At 49.0% G+C, this 16,612-nt stretch overlaps 1 protein-coding gene across 6 annotated transcripts in view; it reads right to left on the minus strand.

Annotated features, from left to right (window-relative positions):
• adgrg6 (adhesion G protein-coupled receptor G6) overlaps positions 1-16,612 on the minus strand; it is a 171,907-nt gene that overhangs the window by 66,298 nt on the left and 88,997 nt on the right. For all 6 annotated transcript variants that reach the window (XM_085979249.1, XM_085979248.1, XM_085979245.1 and 3 more), the window contains 3 exons: positions 15,077-15,139; positions 13,710-13,852; positions 2,439-2,553 (listed from right to left, as the gene is read on the minus strand). In XM_085979249.1, coding sequence (XP_085835375.1) covers positions 2,439-2,553; positions 13,710-13,852; positions 15,077-15,139 — 321 coding nt within the window. The remainder of the gene's footprint in view (positions 1-2,438; positions 2,554-13,709; positions 13,853-15,076; positions 15,140-16,612) is intronic.

The raw sequence follows: 16,612 nt of genomic DNA on the forward strand, positions 1-16,612 counted from the left end.
GGTCTTTCAGGGTGGATGAGCTAGGCTGGTTTCTTCTATGTATCTTGGCATTTTGCAATGCTTTGACAATGTGACAAAGTTTTATATAAGTATTATTATTTATTAATTATATATAAATAACATACACTTTTTTAAAATCAATGTTTTGCTGCAGAAGATAAGAATTTAACCCATGCTCCTTGTTACTGGTCACCTGACAGCGGAACAAGCTATTACTCTTTAGTGATTCCAGTTCTGACGAAAGGTCATCGACCTGAAACGTTAACTCTGTTTCTCTCTCTCCGCAGATGCTGCCTGGCCTGCTGAGTATTTCCAGAAATTTTTTGCTTTTATTTCAGATTCCCAGCAGACAAGGGCAGTATTTTTGCTTTTGTATTACTGTTCAGCGTTTAGCCATTTGAGTTATTGGATAATATCTACAGGTGACCTGTAATTAAAAGGGTGGGGGGTGGGGGGGGGGGTGGTGTGGGGGGTGCAGTCAATACTCCCTCTAATTTGTGTTTTTGGGGTTGCGCGGCCCCTTTAACGGACTGCGTGGCCCATTCAAATTTCCGCAAATACACGGTTTTTCCATTAAAAAGCCGGTGAGCGGTCTGTGTGGGAGCTCCAGACCGCTGCGTGGCCGCACGGAGGCACAGCTTAATGGGAACATTGGGTGCAGGGTCAAGACTGATATTCCACATTTGGCGGACAGGCCTGTGAATTTTTGAAACCATCTTGCAGTGAGACTGGAAGGAAAGCCTAGAGCGAAGCCTTTTCTTGTCCAAAGAACAGGAAACTTTGTGATATCCGGCACCGACGGGACCGAGCTATTACCGTCCCATCAAAACTGCCGGACAAACCAGCGCTAATGTTGAAACATACGGAGCTTTGAGCTCCGTATCTGGCAACAAACCCTGTGCTTCTAAACAGTCGGCCGTACCTTGCAAGCGTCTCTGTAGCTTAGCAACACCTTCAGCGAGACCTTGCAGAGCCTGACTGGTGAAAAAAAAGCAACGAGAAGAAAAAAAACCTGACGAAACGGCTCCTGATTTTTGCCGGTGGATCGAGCATTCCAGACAGTTAACCTCCGGATAAACCAAAGTTTCCTGAACATAGAAAATTAGGAGCAGGAGTTGGCCATTCGGCCCTTTGAGCCTGCTTCGCCATTCACTATGATCATGGCTGATTCAATACCATATTCCTGCTCTCTCCCCGTACCCCTTGATGCTTCTTGTGTCTTTTCTCAACTCTACCTTAGAAAGATATCGGGACGGATTTCCCTTTTTGTTGCGTCTGAGGAACACTCAGTCCCCAGTCGTGTTCCCGGGACGTGTCATCACATGACTCCTTACCTCCAACTGCCCTGCCCCCAGGCTCCTGCCATTGGCCGCCCGGCAGGGCCATCCTCGTGATGCCCCGCCTTCCCAGCCAATTGGAAAGCGAACAGACACTTCATTAGCCAATTGAATGATTCTTGACTGTCAGTCAAGCAGCCTTTCTTTTCCTCATGTCCTATATTTTTGTGACTATTAAACAAAAGTGTTCAAAGAAATTTTTTTTTTTTTTTTTTTTTTTTTTTTAAATAGGACACTATTTTATTGCCCCTATGATTTTTCTCCTGGTTTTTGCTGGCAACGGTGTCCTGGAAATTAGTCTTTGATTCCTGGAGACTCCAGGCCAATCCTGGAGGTGTTGGCAACCCTAGTCCCCAGGACCATGGCTTCAAGTTTCCATCGCCCTCTCATCACTGCCCTGGGATTTTCAAGGGCTTCTGCAAAGTAGCATAGCTGGACCTGCAGTAGGCATAAGCCCAGTGCCCCAATGGTAAAGGGAGCACTCCCAGCATTTCCACGTGAGACTGTTGACTATTGCATGAACCCGTGCAAAACTCGGTACGGGCTTGTGCTGAGAGACTGCACTGTAGGGTCCTTACAACCGTAGCTGCAGTGTGTACCATCTACAAGATGCACTGCAGCAACTCGCCAAGGCTTCTTCGACAGCACCTCCCAAACCCGTGACCTCTTCCACCTAGAAGGACAAGGGCAGCAGGCGCATGGGAACACGAGCACCTCCAAGTTCCCCTCCAAGTCACACACCATCCTGACTTGGAAATATATCGCTGATCCTTCATCGTCGCTGGATCAAAATCCTGGAACTCCCTCCCTAACAGCACTGTGGGATCACGTTCACCACACGGACTGCAGTGGTTCAAGAAGGCGGCTCACCACCACCTTCTCAAGGGCAATTAGGGATGGGCAATAAATGCCAGCGACGCCCAGATCCCAGGAACGAATAATTTTTTTTAAAAGAGAGGGAGGTGGGACTTGCATCTCATCAGTTGGGCGGAGCTGAAAGGACAGTGTTATAATCCTCCACGCCACACAGACCCCTCATGCAGCCCCCCTTATTTAAACAGTTAGCTGTAAGCAAAGCGAAAAGAATCTAATTGGCATTACCATTTCCTGCTGGCGTATTGGCCTTGATTTGAGAGGCAGGGTAGATGTTGGGTGGCCTTCGGCATGGTGTCTTTCCAAACATATTGAGCAGGGTTTTCATCCAATGGGCAGCTCACTGTGGATAAAGGACAGTGAAACTGTGAGAGTGTCAAACACAGAGGGAAATCAATAGTTAACAGCGCTAAAGAAGCCAGACGCAAGGAACGACATATGTGGTAGAGCAAAGGGATTTAGGTGTCCACGTACACAGATCATTAAAAGAGCACAGTACTCAAAAAGGGCTAATGAAATGTTGCCTTTATCTCAAGGGGTTTGGGATACAAAAGCGAGGAAGTAATAGAGTGTATAGAGCCTTCAGTTTTGGGCATTGTGGCCTCGATTTTCGGCTTGTGTGGGGAATGGTCAGATTTCCCCGAATGTGGGGTTTCTGGCACACATTAAAAAAGTGTCAGCCAGCTCCACACAATTTTCCCTCAAGTGGCCAATTAATTCCCAGCATGTGGGAAGCCTTGCTAATTGTCTAATTCGAGTCAGAAATCCCCACAGTATGATGTCATCATTTGTGGTGCTTTCAAGGTCCATAGCAAGTACTGCATCCTCTGAAGGCTTCCAAACGAACCATACAGGATGGCAGAGGAGCCTGCAGCAGCTGTGGCCAGTGCCAGACCCCGAGCTGCCTCCAAATTCGACGAGGCTTCACTGCAGGCATTATTGGATGGGGTAAGGGCCCACAGGGAGGTCCTCTTCCCTAGGTCAGGGAGGAAGAGGCCTCCCACTGAGACCAATGCTGCATGGATGCAGGTGTCAGAAGATGCCAACTCGCTGGGAGTCATCAGAAGAACCTTGGCATTACATCTCTAACTCCTTCCTTTACTCACCCACAGGACCATCCAGAGCCCCCATCCCCACTGTGGAGGAGGAAGAGGCTGTGCAGCCCAGACTCCTCAGAGGAAGCTCCAACCTCTGAGGGCGCAGCATCAGCAGAAGTAAACGCACCCAGCTATTGTGTTTGCAAAGATAATCCAGAGACCGTCAGTGAGTTCAGTTCATGCTGCTTTAATCATGGCTGCCACACACACTCCCAGGCACAAGCAATCGAATACCTATACACAATACAATGATCACAGCACTAGCAAACTCCATGTGCTCAGGCCAAGGCAATCAAGTACCTATCACCAAATGTCAGACATAGCACCAGCACCAGCGCAGACACTCACACCTCGGGGGGACCTTCGGGACATAGAGTAGTGTTGTCACCTGGGTGTTTCACAGCTCACAAGTGAGCCTCAGCAGATTCTGGAGACAGGGACAGCAGTGGAGTCCTCGTCGGAGGGCGCAGGACTCTGCCAGCTCAGCTCAGCTGCGCTGCATGTCGACCCTCTGCCTCTGGGTCCATCCGCAAGAGAAGAGGTGATGGATCTCCATGCACAGATGCAGGAGTCTCTGGCAGGTTTTGTCTCCAGGGTCGCTGCGAGTGTGGAGCGAATGGAGGAGTCTATAGCGATCATGAGCAGAGCCTTTGTGGAGTCATTGGCACATGAATGCATCACCATGGAAAGGTTGGCAACCTCCATGCAGGAGATGACTCGCCAGGGTACGGAAAACATGGTGAGTGCTCATAAGAGAATGACATCTCTTGAGGAGCATTGGCCATCTGTAGAACAGAGAAACCAGATCTTCATGGAAGTCCTTCTGAGTAGGGACTGCCAGTGCAGATACGGGTCCCACTGGCCCCCTAAAGTGCAGCAAGGTGCTCTCAAGCCACTTCCAAGCGCTGGCCCCTTCTGGCCTGTGCAGCTTCAGGTGATGTGAGCAGCAGCCTGGTGCTCCTGGTGCTCATCATGCTGTTCCTGGTTCTGGCTGCTGCCACCTCTGCTGTTGGAGATCCTCTAATGCCAGGAAGGGAAGGTACCAAAGGCCTCCCATGCTTTCTGGCAGATGCCTCCGTTGAGGAGGTGCTGAGTTAGAGTGGGTGAATGGGGCTTCCAGGAGCTCACACTGGAGAAGTGTGTGAGGCTCCAACTTTCTACAGCTGCTCCTAAGGCTTCAAAAAGTTCCCCCAAGGCCTTGATCAACAAGGTCCTGCAGCCTGCAAATGCTGCCTATTTAAATCTCTTCAGCCCTCAGCGACCTGCTGCTGCAAGCAAGCAAGCCAGCTGTTTTCACGCCAGCTCTCAGCAGTGGGGTTCCCCGCAGGCGGGTTTCAGGTGGGGAAAGCCCCAAAGTCGCAACGGCACGGGAAAATCCACTTCAACAAGCAGATAATTGCTTATTAGTGCTCCGACGACCAGTCCCGCCAGCGGCGGCCGGGAGTGAAACGGGGCGCACAGAAACGGCAGTCCGAAAGTCGGATGGGGGCGGGGAATCGGGGGGGGGGGAGGGGGGTGGTCCCGACCCGCTTTTTCGCCGATTTTCGGCCCCCGGCCGCATGAAAAGCCGTCCAACGGCGGCCAGAAAATCGGGGCCTGTGTCTCAAGAAGGATATATTGGCCTTGTAAGGGGTTTAAGCATCGATTCACCAGAATTACGTCAGGGCTTAAAGGGTTAAATTACGAGGACAGGTTGCATAAACTTGGCTTGTATTCCCCTGAGTTTTAGAAGGTTGAGGGGTGATCTCATCGAGGTGTTTAAAATGATAAAGATTTGATTGGGTCGATATTTGGGGAGCTATTTCCTCTGGTGGGGGAATCCAGAGCCAGGGGGACACGATCTTAAAATTAGTGCCAGGCCGTTCAGGAGCGAAATCAGGAAGCACTTTTTCACATAAAGAATGTTGTAAATCTAGAACCCACTCTCCCAAAAGACTGTATACACTGGGTCAATTGATATTTTCAAAACTGAGATTGATAGATTGTCATTCAGTAATTGGTATCAAGGGATATGAAACAAAAGAGTTGACATACAAATCAGCCATGATCTAACTGAATGGCAGAACAGGGTTAAAGGGGCTGAATGGCCTCCTCCTGTACTTCTGTTCCAATATCGGCAATATCACTGGGATGGGCAATACAGTATCACTTCAGCACACTGTGCCTCATAGTGAGACGATGGGCAGGATTGGGCCCAACATGGTGAGATTCTGATTTTAACCTTGGCCTCTATTGCTCCCTGATTGGGGCATGGAATCCATATACAGCTACCCCCAGCCCTCATTGCAAGTGTAAACCTGGGGGGAAAAATTGGGTCATGCCCCCTTTGGGGCGCTAACCTTGCCGACGCACTACTTTCAGCGCCCCAGAAAAAGTTACCGCCCCAGCACCCGAAATTGAATGGTAGTGCCCCAAGCAGGAGGCGGGGGGCTACTGGAAGCGCACCCCCTCCCTCTTGGGGCACGCCCACTGAATATCGCGGCGCTACGTGAAGCAGCGCCACGTAATTACCAGCCTCCCTCCCCTGATTAAAGGGGAGGGGCCTAGCGCAGCGCGCACCAGGGCCCTGCTAGACCACCGGAGAGAGGAGTGCCAGGCTGACCGATCGCGGCCGGCACCCTGCAGGAGGAGGCGAGGGGGGGTCAGGTGCTGGCAGGCAGCCAAAAAAAAAATGCCCCCCCCACCCACCCCTGCCCTTTAATTTGCGGCGCCCCGGCCGAAAACACGGCACCCTGACCCTGTCAGACACAGCGTCCGGCGGTAGCTCAGGGGGGGCACAAGCCAGGTTTGTAGCCAGGACAGATATGTAGGCAAATCTCAGAGAAGTGCGAAAATAATAGGGTAATAATAGTGGGGGATTTCAACTTCCCCAATATAAATTGGGACAGTCAGAGTGTGAAAGGCTTAGAGGGTGCAGAATTCTTAAAGTGCATCCAGGAGAGCTTTTTGAGCCAACATGTAGAAAGTCCTACAAGAGAGGGGGCGATACTGGACCTAATTCTGGGGAATGTAGCCGGGCAAGTGGTGGAAGTGTCAGTAGGAGAGCATTTTGGCGACAGTGACCATAATTCGGTGAGATTTAAGGTGGTCATGGAAAAAGACAAAGACGGCCCGGAAATAAGGGTTCTAAATTGGGGGAAGGCCGATTTTAATATGATAAGGCAGGATCTGGCCAAAGTGGACTGGGAGCAGCTGCTTATAGGAAAATCCACATCAAAACAGGGGGAGACTTTCAGAAGGGAAATAGAGAGAGTACAACGCCAACATGTTCCTGTAAAGGTCAAGGGTGGGACCAACAAGCAAAGGGAACCTTGGATGACAAGGGATATACAAAAATGCATTAGAAATAAAAGGGGGGCTTTTGGCAGTTACAAAAGACTAAAGACAGAAGAAGCCCTAGAGGAGTATAAAAAGTGCAGGGGCATACTTAAAAAAGAAATTAGGAGGGCGAGGAGGGGCCATGAAATAACACTGGCGAGCAAAATAAAGGAAAATCCTAAGATGTTTTATAAGTATATTAAGGGCAAGAGGATAACCAGGGAAAGGGTAGGGCCCATTAGGGACCAAAGTGGCAATCTGTGTGTAGAGCCAGAGGATGTAGGCGGGGTTTTAAATGAATTTTTTGCATCTGTGTTCACTATGGAGAAAGACGATGCAGACATAGAAATCGGGCAAGGGGACTGTGACATACTCGAACATATTAGCATCGAGAGGGAGGAGGTGCTAGCGGTTTTAGCGGGCCAAAAAGTGGATAAATCCCCAGGCCCGGACGAGATGTATCCCAGGCTGCTGTGGGAGGCAAGGGAGGAGATTGCAGGGGCTCTGACACTAATTTTCAGAACCTCTCTGGCCACAGGGGATGTACCAGAGGACTGGAGAACAGCTAACGTAGTACCATTATTCAAGAAGGGTAGTAGGGATAAACCAGGGAATTACAGGCCAGTGAGTCTAACATCTGTGGTGGGGAAATTATTGGAAAAAATTCTGAGGGACAAAATTAATCTCCACTTGGAGAGGCAAGGATTAATCGGGGATAGTCAGCATGGCTTTGTCAAGGGTAAATCATGTCTAACAAATCTGATCGAATTTTTCGAGGGGGTGACTAGTGGGGTGGATGAGGGAAATGCTGTGGATGTGGTGTACATGGACTTCAGTAAAGCTTTTGACAAAGTCCCACATAGGAGACTGGTCAAGAAGGTAAGAGCCCATGGGATCCAGGGTGCCTTGGCGCGTTGGATCCTAAACTGGCTGAGTGGCAGGAGGCAGAGGGTGATGGTCGAAGGTTGCTTTTGTGACTGGAAGCCTGTGTCCAGTGGGGTACCTCAGGGATCGGTGCTGGGTCCCTTATTGTTTGTGATCTACATAAATGATTTGGATGAGAATGTAAAAGGTATGATCAGTAAGTTCGCAGATGACACGAAAATTGGTGGGGTGGTAAATTGCGAGGAGGAAAGCCTCCGGCTACAGGACGATATAAACGGGTTGGTCAGATGGGCGGAAAAGTGGCAAATGGAATTTAACCCTGAAAAGTGCGAGGTGATGCATTTTGGACGGACAAATAAGGCAAGGGAATACACAATGAGTGGTAGGACCCTAGGAAGTACAGAGGGTCAGAGGGACCTTGGTGTACATGTACATAGATCCCTGAAGGCAGCGGAGCAGGTAGATAAGGTGGTTAAAAAGGCATATGGGATACTTGCCTTCATTAGCCGAGGCATAGAATATAAGAGCAGGGAGGTTATGATGGAGCTGTACAAAACGCTGGTGAGGCCACAGCTGGAGTACTGTGTGCAGTTCTGGTCGCCTCACTATAGGAAGGATGTGATTGCTTTGGAGAGGGTGCAGAGAAGATTCACCAGGATGTTACCTGGGATGGAGCGCCTCAGCTATGAAGAGAGGCTGGACAGGCTGGAGTTGTTTTCCTTGGAGCAGAGAAGGCTGAGGGGGGACCTGATTGAGGTGTACAAAATAATGAGGGGCATAGATAGGGTAGATAAAGAGGAACTTTTCCCCTTAGTGGGGGGGTCAATAACAAGGGGGCATAGATTCAGGGTAAGGGGCAGGAGATTTAGAGGGGATTTGAGGAGGAACTTTTTCACCCAGAGGGTGGTTGGAATGTGGAACTCAATGCCTGAAAGGGTGGTGGAGGCAGGAACCCTCACAACATTCAAGAAGCATTTGGATGAGCACTTGAAATGCCATTGCATACAAGGCTATGGACCAAATGCTGGAAAATGGGATTAGACTGGACAGGGATGGATGGGCGGCGCAGACACGATGGGCCGAAGGGCCTCTTTCTGTGCTGTAAAACTCTATGACTCTATGACACGAGCGGGGTGCTGCGCACGGCAATGACGTCATCGCCGGAGGCGCAGCGCCATGGGGTGCAACCGGCTACCGCCGCCGCTACCTCCCGCTGAATTTCGCGGGAGGCGTCAGCGGCGCCACGCCCGGGCGCTAGGGGCTTTGCGCCTCCCGTTAGCAGCCCCTCGAAGCCAAGACAGCAGGTAGCCCCGTGCACGTCTACCCTATCAAAACCCTCTCTGGGATCAATCCGATTCGATTCTTTCAGAAGCTGGGATTGGGGACGATTCTATTTTACGGGGCTCATTCTGGGATTAGGATTGAGTCCATTCTGTTAAGGGTTTTGGAGCCGGGACTGGGGAATGATTCCACTCTGTCACAGTTCTGTCAGTTCTGAGGAAGGGTTTCGACCTGAAACATTAACTCTGTTTCTCTCTCCACAGACGTTGCCTGGCCTGCTGAGTATTTCCAGCATTTTCTGTTGTTATTCCACTCTGTCACAGGTTGGGTCTGGGTTTGACACTGAGTCCATTCTATTATGGGCTGGGCTGCGATTGGGAAGGATTCATTCCGTTAGTGTCTGGAACCGGGATTGAGAAAGATTCCAATCTATTGAGAGTTAAGGCTGGAATTGGGATTGATTATATTCTGTGAGGAGTTGGGACTGCGATTGAGAGTGATTCCATTCTCTTAAGCTGACCGTGCATTTGATTGGGTTCAGTCAGGGGTCATGACTCGCTGTAACTCTGATCTAGCAGAGCCTGACATTGGAATTTGCACATTTTCATGCAGGAAAATCAGCAATAATCTTTGATTAAGGAGTTAAATTGCCACAGTCGGGGGGGGGGGGGGGGGGGGGGGAGGGGGGAGCGGTGAAGCAGGGATTTCTCCCAATCATCCACTATGACTTCAGAGGGAGATCTGCTGAAACCCGGAGAAGCAACAGAGATGCCATTTACTCCAGGAATTCTGCAGATATTCCGCCAAACCTATTTGGACAATTGGGAGAACACTCGATCAAAAACAAATCTACCCCTAAAGATTTAGGAAGAACTGATGAAGACTGGTACTGAAACTGGCAATGGATCTGTTCAGCATTATCACAGAATCACAGAATGTACAGCACAGAAACAGGCCATTTAGCTCAATGGGTCCATGTCGGTGTTTATGCTCCACACGAGCTCCCACCCCTCTCAATCTCACCCTATCAGCATACCCGTTGTGTATGTAATATGTGTGCTACTTTGAACCTATGGACAGGACTGCACTACTTGTAGGGCGTAGTGATACGCAGTACCACTCCTGGCCATAGGGGTATAAATAGTACTGTGGGTACTGATCTCCCCTCAGTTCCCGCCTGTGGGCATGAAGTAAAGACCTACGTGCAGTCCCTACCTCCAACCAGTAAAGACCTGTTTGAGTTATACGTTTAAGTCTTTGTGTTAATTGTTCAATACAATACACATACTTAACACTGGCGACGAGTCGGTTCGAACCCTGCGGCAGTTATTCCACGGCGGCTTCGTCCAAAGACAGGACGTTGAAGAGAGGTTTCAATCCTCAACACCCCACTCAAAACTGAAGGGCAGGAGAAATCCTGACAGCTTCCAGCGACTGGAAGCGACAGGCATTAGGACCCTGAAGCCTCCATAACTTCGTGGGTAAGCCGAGCAGCGTCGGCTGCAAAGACAGGGCCACCGATCGGGAGGTAAGGGCGATCGCAATCCCTGATAAGAGCCGCGGTGAAACGCGCGAGCGGGTAAGCCAGAGCCCAGGAGGGAGCGAGCAAGAGCCGCGCGAGCGGGTGAGCCAGAGGCCGGGAGCCGCTTCAAGTGCGAGGCGCAGCGCGGGCCAGCGATCAGGACCAAAGATAAGGGCCGCACTCGGACTGAAAGGCGCGGCGGCTGCAGAAGCTCAAGGTGCGAGAGCCGCGGTGCACAGCGCGGGCTATCGATCGCACAGAAGATAAGGGCCGAGAGCCGCTTCGGTCGGGAACGACTTCGCGATCCAGCGATCGCATCCGCTGATAAGGGCCGCACTCGGGTGATCGCGGCGAAGATAAGGGCCGCACTCAGGGGCTGAAGGGAGACGGCGTCGGGGGACGGGTGAAGACTGCCAAGCGCGGGAAAACCGCCATATTGTGGGCGGAGGACGACGGCAAGAGCGGGAAGTCGCTATCTTTGATAACAAGTAAAGAAAATAAAATCTGAGAAATTGCAAATCTACAATGCCTAAACACGGGAATATTAGCACCTTTGATAGTGACCTCGAAGATTGGGCCATATATGTTGAAAGAGTAAAAAATTATTGTAAGGCCAATAAAATTTGTGACCAAGATAAAGCTCTAACATTATTAAATTTAATGGGTGCGAAGACATACGGGCAATTGAAACACCTGTTATCACCAGATGAACCGGCGGATAAGACGTTCGATGAGATTGTTACTGTCCTGAAAGATCATCTAAACCCCACGCCGCTGATGCTAGCGGAACGATTTAAATTTTACGACAGAAGGCAGCTACAGCATGAAAGCAATGCTGAATATTTGCTGGAATTGCGTAAATTAGCGAAATATTGCCAGTTTGGAACGGGGCTGACAGATGCACTACGAGACAAATTTGTGTGTGGTTTATTTAAACAGGATACACAAAAGCGACTGCTCGAGGAGAATGAGCTGACGCTTGAGAAGGCGGTCACTATGGCAGCAGCACACGAAGCCGCAGCGAGAGGCACGGCAGTAATGCAGCTACGGTCACCGGAGCTCAGTGCACACAAATTGGGTGTGAGTTCTGGCAAATGTTATCGTTGTGGAAAGACAACGCATGATCAGAACCAGTGTTGGTTTAAAAACCAAGAATGTAGAACTTGTGGTAGGCTTGGACATATAGCTAGAGTATGCAGGTCAGGGAAGAAGACCAGCAACAAGAAGTCACCGCAAGGAAAATACGCAAAGGTACACAAGGTGACCGACCAGGAGTCCGATTCAGACGCTAGCAGTAATGAACTGGCTAGCTTAAGCTGTAATGAACTGGCTAGCTTAAGAGTACTCAACGCTGGTAAGGGTGCAGACCTCCAGACAATTTGGGTCACTCTTCAGATAGAAGGAGTCCAAGTAAAACTGGAATTGGACACTGGATCGGCATTGACGGTCATAAATAAGAAAGATTACGGAAAGTTATTCCAACATATTCCCCTACAGGATACGGGGATTATATTGAAAACATGCACGGGGCAAAGAGTGTACCCCATCGGGAAAATAGAGGTTGCAGTGGTTCACAAGGGCGAAGACAGTCAAATAATGGACTTATATGTGATATCTGAAGGAGGTCCTCCACTACTAGGACGGGAGTGGATTAGGAAAATGAATATGGACTGGCATTTCCTACAAACAATAACGAGTGAGAACTCAGTGAAGATAGTCGGCCCAGACTCTGGAACGGATGATGGTAAGCCCAACTCAGGTGCAAAAGACAAAGTTTCAGCACAGAATTCCACTGAGCAACAACAACATAGTTTAACTGTGGATTCTGAGTCTGGCAAGTCTACTGATGTGCCCATTTCTGAGGGACACCGGGCTCGAACTCAACTCCATTTCAAACTACAACAGCAATTAGAACAAATGCTTCGCCGTTGTGAGCAAGAGTTGAATGCAACGAAAGAGTTCTTTGATATAGAGTTGGAGAATCTGGAAAGACAACAGAAGCAGCTGATGGAGTAAATGGAGCAGGAGCACACAAAACGTCTGATGTCAGAGGAGTTAACGGTCAGCCAACTCCTGCATATGCTGAAGGACAGGACTCTGAAATGGGAAAAACTTGAACACGAACTTCAATATTCAAACGAAAGGGGTTCGGAGCTCTCAAAGGTTATTGGAAGAGCTGAGGTGGCAACACAGACTGAGATGACTGCAACAGAGCAGCCCTTGGATGCCAAAAGTACGCTGACTCACGTCAACGTAGAACAACAGACCGCTGAAACAGCTGCTCCGGTAGAGGGATTGAATAGTCCGATCAATCAATCTCCAAGAAGCAGAAAAGGAAAAGTCGAAACAGAAGATGACCCATCTGAACCATTATTACCTCTACCAGATCACACACGTGGTCCCTCCGAACGGAGCCAATTCAGTTCGGAAGTTCAAACTGTTAAATCCATGGAAGGACTATTGAAGGAGTCACTCCAGCAACGTGAACCGACTACACCACAGAGATTGAATCTGTGAACTGTTTTCCGCAGAGACTGAATCTGTGATCTGTTTTGACATGAAGTTATCTATGTATCTATGTTATTCTGTTATGTAAACCTGAAGTTATATATGTATATATGTTATTACGTTATGTTAAATGGGGAGATGACTGTAAAGCTAAGAAGGGAGGAATGTTGTGTATGTAATATGTGTGCTACTTTGAACCTATGGACAGGACTGCACTACTTGTAGGGCGTAGTGATACGCAGTACCACTCCTGGCCATAGGGGTATAAATAGTACTGTGGGTACTGATCTCCCCTCAGTTCCCGCCTGTGGGCATGAAGTAAAGACCTACGTGCAGTCCCTACCTCCAACCAGTAAAGACCTGTTTGAGTTATACGTTTAAGTCTTTGTGTTAATTGTTCAATACAATACACATACTTAACAATACCCTTCTATTCCTTTCTCCCTCATGTGTTTATCTAGCTTCCCCTTAAATGCATCCATGCTATTTGCCTCAACCACTCCCTGTGGTATTGAGGTCCACATTCTCACCACTCTCTGGGTAAAGAGGTTTCTCCTGAATTGCTTATCGGATTTATTTACATCTTCTCTACATCTACCCTTCATTATTTTAAAGACCTCCATCAGGTCACCCCTCAGCCTTCTCTATTCTAGAGAAAAGAGCCCCAGCCTGTTCAGTCTTTCCTGATAGAAGGAAACCATTCGGCCCATCGTGCCTGTGCCGATTACGTTTTAAGAACATAAGAAATAGGAGCAGGAATAGGTCACTTGACCCCTCGAGCTTGCTCCACCATTCAATAAGATCATGGCTGATCTCGGGCTCAAAGCCACTTCCCTGCCAGCTCCATTAGAAACAATAACCAGACTATTTCAAAGTGAATTCACTTACCTACGGGCTGAACCTGAATGGACTCTATGGAAAGGTTTCTTCCGATGCCTAAAGATGTGCTTGTCAGTCTTTCTTGGACTATCCTCTCTTCTAGGTAAATATTTTTGGTAATATTGTAATACAGAATGGCCAAGTAGTCATACCTGAGGAAGAAACATTAAATGAGAAACGGAAATGCATTATGGCTTGGATCAGACCGCTATTGAGTTTCCTGTGACGGATACAACTGAGTGGCTTCAGAGGGCAGTAGAGTCAAGCACGTTAATGTGAGGACTGGAGTCACATGGAGGCCAGACCAGGTAAGGAGAGCAGGGGGGAAAAATTCGGTATCGCCCCATTTGGGGCGCCATTAGCGGCCGTGCGCAAAGTTTAGCGCCTGGCGCTAATTATCGCCTCCGACGGCAAACTTGGCTTTTATCGCCCCTGGAGGTGATTGGAGCGCTAAATCAGGCGCTTCACACCTGTCTTAAGGCGCAAAGGCCGAGGAGCGAGACGCTACCTCAGAGCACTGGCGAAACAAGGAAGGGCAAATCAAAATGAACCTGCAAAGTGCTGCTCAGTACCCAAAACCCCTTCACACAGCGTTGAATCTCTCCAGAAGTCTCTCTCTCTCTCTCTCTCTCAGAATGCGTGGTGCAAAAATGTCACCAACAAAAAAATGCAGGAAGCGGTCGCCTTTAAATAGCGCTCCCCCAGTCCCTTCCTGACTGCAAAACGCTCCCCTCAACCTGTTGTTGCTTGCGGCAGGCAGTAAGGCAGGGAGCACCACTCAATATCCGGTCCAGGGCGCTACCGGGGCGTTGCGCACTCGACTGACGTCACAATCTGCCGGCGCAGGAGATCGTGGCAGTTGTGTTTAGCGGCGCCGCAAAATGTCTAGTTAATTTTGCCAGCGGCGCAAACATCGCCGCGCCCGGGCGCCAGTTGCTTTGCGCCCATTAGCGCCCTCTTAAGGCGCTAACGGGAGGCGCAAACAACGGAATTTTTCCCCCCAGGTTTCCTTCCCTAAAGGACACTAGTGAACCAGTTGGGTTTTTACGACAATCCAACAGCTTCATGGTCACTTTTACTGATACCAACCTTTTTTGTTTCCAGATTTCTTATAAACCGGATTCAAATTCTCAAACTGCCCGTGGTGGGATTTGAACTCAAGTTCTCTGCATTATTACTCCAAATGTCTGGATTTCTAGTCACATAACCACCACATTACAATAATAAGCAACTATCTAGCATAGCGACCAAGCCATGCCACCCATTTGCATCCGCAAAGAGGCGCGCACCGCAAAGCGTGAAGCAGTTGTTACGTGTTCCATTCTGAGCACTAATGCAGCAATCGAAAGGCAGAGCGCAAGATATTTGTTTCTTACTTTGTGCTTCCGACTGATCTGGAAACGATCCGGCGCATTGAAGTTTTGTTGCTTTCAAGAATCCTAACCAGTGACAAAAAAGAAAGAATTATTGAGCAGAATGTACAGCAAAAAAAAGAGTTGGGTTCTCTACCACAATTCAGCAACGAGTGCCATCCCACAAATTAGCAAATTTATTGAATTCAGTGTCTTAACTTGCCATTGTGAGGTTTGAACTCCCAACGTCTAAGGTGAGTAGCTCCACTCCGTAAACACTACACTAACCATGCCCAGCAAATCAGCCAACATCTCCTGCCGACCACCCCACCCCAGGACTTCCTAACTTCTAGGTTATAGAGAAGAGCAGGGTCTCCAATCTAATCACTAAACCAGTGGCAATAAAGTAAGGAAAATATTTTTGACAATGACCAGTGGATCATTCAGCAGCTCACAAATGTTCTCTGATTCTGTGTAGTTTGGACCATTTTATGCCGGTTCTTTATTTTCTTGCCATGACACTGAGGGGCGTTGGCACTGGGCAATTCAGATACCCGCTGCCAAGTCTAGCCATGCCTCCGCCCCAACTCTGGAAGAGTATCTCACTCTGCACCAGTGTAACACATCCAATTAGTGCCAAATTAAGGGAGCTTTTTGTGTCAAGAGCCTATGCCCATTCGGAATGCATTGAATCTGCCCACAAAGGACCATCACAGCCAAGGTATAAGAAGATAAGAACATAAGAATTGGGAGCAGGAGTCGGCCATTCGACCCCTCGAGCCTGCTCTGCCATTCAATAAGATCATGGCTGACCTTCAACCTCAACTCCGCTTTCCCGCCCGATCCACAGATCCCTTGACTCCCTTAGAGTCCAAAGATCTGTTTATCTCAGCTTTGAATATACTCAACGACTGAGCATCCACAGTCCTCTGGGGCAGAGAATTCCAAAGATTCACCACCCTCTGAGTGAAGAAATTCCTCCTCATCTCAGTCCTAAATGGCCGACCCCTTATCCTGAGACTATGCCCCCTAGTTCTAGACTCTCCAGCCAGGGGAAACCTCCTCTCAGCATCTACCCGGTCAATCCCCCTCAGAATCTTATACGTTTCAATGAGATCACCTCTCATTCTTCTAAACTCCAGAGAGTACAGGCCCAATCTTCTCAATCTCTCCTCATAGGGGGCATCCTTATAAATCGGAAATGAGGAGGAATTTCTTCTCTCAGAGGGTCGTGAATCTTTGGAATTCTCTTCCCCAGAGAGCTGTGGAGGCTGGGTCATTGAATATATTTAAGGTGGAGATAGACAGATTTTTGAATGGTAAGGGAGTCAAGAGTTATGGGGAGCGGGAAGGGAAGTGGAGTTGAGGCCAAGATCAGATCAGCCATGATCTTATTGAACAGCGGAGCAGGCTCGAGGGGCCAAATGACCTACTCCTGCTCCTACGTCTTATGTTCTTATGTTCTCATAGGACAACCCTCTCATCCCAGGAATCAATCCAGTGAACCTTCGTTGCACCGCCTCCAAGGCAAGTATATCCATCCTCAGTATAGACTTCAAA

Source organism: Somniosus microcephalus, chromosome 3 (genome assembly GCF_052327205.1).
Source record: "Somniosus microcephalus isolate GS21.2 chromosome 3, FLI_Smic_1.0, whole genome shotgun sequence".
NCBI lineage: Eukaryota > Metazoa > Chordata > Chondrichthyes > Squaliformes > Somniosidae > Somniosus > Somniosus microcephalus.